A 4,397-nucleotide genomic window follows, 5' to 3' on the forward strand; every position below is an offset into this window, starting at 1 on the left:
GCCAAAACTGGTGTAATGTGCTCTCTTTTGCCTGTACTGGTTAAAAATCGGGCTGCTGCATTCTGGACCAGTTTTGTTTGTATGTATGTATATATATATATATATATATATATATATATATATACATATAATATAAACAATATAAACATATTCAAGGGAAATATTCCTGAGAGATCTGATAATTTTGTGTCTTTTTATGATTTTTCAGCTGAGTTAACTTTAACAGATTATTTAATAGTCATTAAAGTGAAAACAGGATTTTGCGATAAAGCCGGCACTGTTTATTTATTTATTTTTCATCTTCACTGATAAAAATAAAACATTATTTTTTTTAAACAAAAAATGTAAAAAAAAAAAAATTGTTTCCATCCTCCATCCCGGTCTGTCCGTCTGCCGGGATCGAGGTTCGGTCTTCTAATCATGCGAGTTCGGACCCCGGCCTTCTGCAAGTCAGCAGCTAGTAAGAACCTCTGAGGTGACCAGCAGAGCTTGGAGCTCGCAGAGCATGCACGGCCAGAATCCGGAGCTCATGCCAGCAGCACGAAGGATCTTCCGCAGTGACCAATGGAGTTCTGAGCCGGGGAGATGACGCTCTGCACGGCCTGAGTGAGCTCCAAAACTCTGGTGGAGGACCGTGGAAGACCGGGGAGACCGGCAGAGCTCCATCTAGCTCGCTCTGAATTTTGTCATCGGCCACAAAGCACAAAAAACGCCTGCATTTCAGCATTAAGCCACGGTGTTGTCATTGTTTTTAAAATCTTAAAAATAGATCCAGCCGCTGTTCCAAGTTCCTAGTAATTGAAAATGGCAGATCAGTGTTTTGAGAAGTTTCTGAAAGATCCAGTGACTCATCCCCCAGACCAGTCAGTGACCGACAGTGTTCTGGCGTCATGTTTTTGTGCCGGCTTGGTTGGTTCCCTTGAGAAGAAGGTACCAAAAAAGGGTCCGGTTCTGTGAAAAAATGACAGTGGAAAAGTGCTCAAAACCATACCAAACTGAGCCTAACCGGGCTGAAGAGGAGATGTGGAAAAGGTCCAATAGATAGTAGCTCTCGGCTCCATACAGAGGGCTGTGGTAGCCAAAAGGTCTGTGGTTGCATCAGGAGGGGCATTATTCATTCAACCTTTATTTAGACAGGTAAATCCCATTGAGCCTCGAGGACTCATTTACAAGAGAGACCTGATTGACCTGAGGAGGGGCATTAGGTGTAAAAATAATTACCAAGTCTTCATAGTTTGTTGTAGCGACCCATAAAGAAGAGAGCAGCGGAAAGAAAAAGAGAGTTTCCTCCACAGGGTAACTGGACTTTCCCTTAGAGATAGGGTGAGAAGTTCAGTTATCCGGGAGAGACTGCGAGTAGAACCGCTGCTCCTCCACATCCAGAGGAGCCAGTTGAGGTGGTTCAGGCATCTGGTAAGGTTGCTCCCTTGGCAACTCCCTAGGGAGGTTCTTCGAGCATGTCCAATTGGGAGGAGACCCCGGGGAAGACCCATGACACTCTGGACAGACTACATCTCTTGGTTGGCCTGGGAATGCCTTAGAGTCCTTAGAGTCCTCCCAGAAAAGCTGGAAGACCCAGAAGAGCTGGAAGAGGTGGCTGTGGAAAGAGATGTCTGGGCCTCACTGTTCAAGCTGCTGCCCTCGAGCCTCGACTTCGGACTAAGTGTAAGACGATGGATGGATGGAGCCGTTGAAACATTTCATTCCAGTCACTTCAGAAAGTCAAGTGATGATTTCACACACAAAAAAAGCATCAGTGAGAAACGAGACAATAAACTCTTAATTTTAGCCCTAAATAATGATAGAACTGTCATTTTGCCAGCCAGAAGCTACCTCATGTTTTTGATTTTGGGCTGTCAAGTCAGTTTTTCCCCTTGCCATGGCGGGGCGCTCATCTCGTCTGCGATTTTTGTTGGGGGTGGGGGTGGGGTGGGGGGGTCGGAGATACGAACTGAACTGCGCAGCTCGCTGTTTAAACTGACAGTCATCGAGGACATGATGAATTCAAAAAGCGTTCAATACAATCTCAGACAGGTGCTGACATTTTTTTTTGTGTGTGTGTGTGTGTGTGTGGGGGGGGGGTGCACTGTTTTTACCAACAGTTTTCGTGTGTGTGTGTGTGGGTTCAGTGTGAGGGTTCAGCATGAGGGAAGAGGCTGCCTTTAGCTTTTTAGCAAGTACACCTGCATTGCGAGCCACTAGTTTAGCGTTACGTCAGTGCCGACAGGTGGTTGGGTGGATGGGTGGGTTGGGGGGTTTTGGTAGACAGGGTGGGGCGCCCCGCTTTTATAACGGTAGGGGAAACACTGCAAGTTGTTCTTTTTAAAGATATTTAGTAGAAATAAACTCATTCCCATTTTCCATTTTTAATAATCACAGGCAGATGAAGCAGTCCGTTTTCATTTTTCTCGTAAAGTGCAGTTCTTTGTTGTTCTTCGTTTTGGAAACGAAAAAATAAAAACGCTCCACAGAGCAATACAGAAATGAAACGTCATTAAACTAAGTCATTTTTTGGACATTAAACTAACAAATATTTCTTTAAAACTTATAAATTTTGATTTTTTTCATATAAAATATTTCCCCAATTCCTGTTAAAACTTGATTCACTCAGTTCTCGTTTTGTTGACTCGAAGTGGGTCTGAAAACATTTTCTCTAAATGAGATGCAGTGTGCTAAGTTTCAGAATCCCTGCTGTATTTGAACACATAATTGTAAAGTGTGGGCCTGTTGAAGCAGAAAACATGGTAACAACAGAGATCTGGGGAGAACGAGTTCCCAGACAGACCTTCTTGAGGTCCGAGATCGTCATGTGCTGAAGCGTCTTGGTGGTAATGTGGTAATGAGCCAGGACGGGCAGGTAGTGTTGGGCCGACAGTCTGCACAGAAGGTTGACCAGTTCTTCCTCCACACCTGCCTCCTGCAGGTAAATCACTCTTAGAACCTTAAATTTATGATTTTTACACATTTCTGAGAGTTCTCCATGCTTTCTTCTGACCTGCATGCGAAGAGAAAGAGGTTTGGCATCCAGCAATCTCTGGTACTGAATCATCCAGTAGTTCTGCTGGTTGGAGTCAGACTTCTTCTCCATCTCCACCTGAAACACACAAACACTCTGTTCTCTTTGGGTTCTCTGTGCTGAGATGAGCCTGGTGTTCTGATGATAATGTTTGCTCACCAGGACCTGCAGCAGCTCCTGCTCCCTCTGATCTCTCTGCTTCAGCAGCTGCTGCAACAAATCACTAAGAGCTGTGCGCTGCTCCACCAGAATCTCCTGCAGAAATGGGCAGGACCAAGTAAAAATACTGACTGAAAACCACACAAAGATCAGATGAACATTAGACAGTTATTTCCTTATCGTCTAGATCAGGGACTCAAAGGAACCGTCAGACAAACACAACTTTTTGGCCTGAAAAATGTCCATCAATAAATATCAATGACCTCTGGAAATAACCCTAAGAACATTGAGTGTTGGCCTCAAAATGATCCTTATAGCCTAAAGAACGCCCAGCAACAGCCTAAATCAAATGCACCTGGAGTCAGGCTTAACAATGCCCGGTGACACCCTCAAAAATGTCAGGCAACAGCCTCAAAAACGCCAGGTGACAGCCTCAAGAATACCTGGCAACAGCCTCAAGATTGCCTGGCTACAACCTCAAGAACACATGGCGACAGTCTCAACAATGCCTCTAGATAACCTCAACAGTGCCCGGCAACAACCTCAAAAACACCTGGCGACACTCACAAAAATGCCCAGCCACAGCTTCAACAATGCCCGGCCACAGCCTCCAAAATGTCTGGCGACAACCTGATAAAAGCCTGGCGACAGCCACAAAAATGTCCGGCGGCAGCCACAAAAATGCCCGAAGACGGCCACTAAAATACTTGGTGACAACCTAAAAAATCTTTGGCAACAGCTTCAAGAATGCCTGGCGACAGTCTCAAGAATGCCCGATGACAGCCCCAAGAACACAAGGCAACAGTCTCAACAATGCCTAGTGACAGCCTAAACATTGCTCAGCGAAAACCTAAAAAACACCTGGCGACACCCACAAAAATGCCTGGCGAGAGCCTCAATAACTCCCGGCAAAAGCCTCAACAACGACCGGCGACGACTTCAAAAACGCCCACGCAACGGCCTCCAAAACACTAGGCGACAGCCACAAAAATGCCTGGTGACAGCTTCAACAACATCCTGCGACAGCCTCAACAATGCCAGGGGACAGCTTAAAGAACACCGGCAACAGCATTAAGAAAGTCTGGCGACTGCCTCAACAGCACCCGGCAACAGCCTCAAAAACACCTGGCGTCAGCCTCAAGAACGGCCGGTGACAGCCACAAAAACACCAGGCAACAGCCTCAAGAACGCCCGGCGACAGCCTCAAGAACACCCGGCGACA

At 45.9% G+C, this 4,397-nt stretch overlaps 1 protein-coding gene across 1 annotated transcript in view; it reads right to left on the reverse strand.

Annotated features, from left to right (window-relative positions):
• The window catches only part of lrsam1 (leucine rich repeat and sterile alpha motif containing 1), a 145,545-nt gene that overhangs the window by 22,066 nt on the left and 119,082 nt on the right, over window positions 1–4,397 (reverse strand). The window contains exons 27-29 of the mRNA XM_037692504.1: window positions 3,176–3,271; window positions 2,996–3,094; window positions 2,786–2,917 (exon numbers count right to left, since the gene is read on the reverse strand). Coding sequence (XP_037548432.1) covers window positions 2,786–2,917; window positions 2,996–3,094; window positions 3,176–3,271 — 327 coding nt within the window. The remainder of the gene's footprint in view (window positions 1–2,785; window positions 2,918–2,995; window positions 3,095–3,175; window positions 3,272–4,397) is intronic.

This window comes from Nematolebias whitei, chromosome 18 (assembly GCF_014905685.2).
Source record: "Nematolebias whitei isolate Nwh7 chromosome 18, NemWhi1, whole genome shotgun sequence".
NCBI lineage: Eukaryota > Metazoa > Chordata > Actinopteri > Cyprinodontiformes > Rivulidae > Nematolebias > Nematolebias whitei.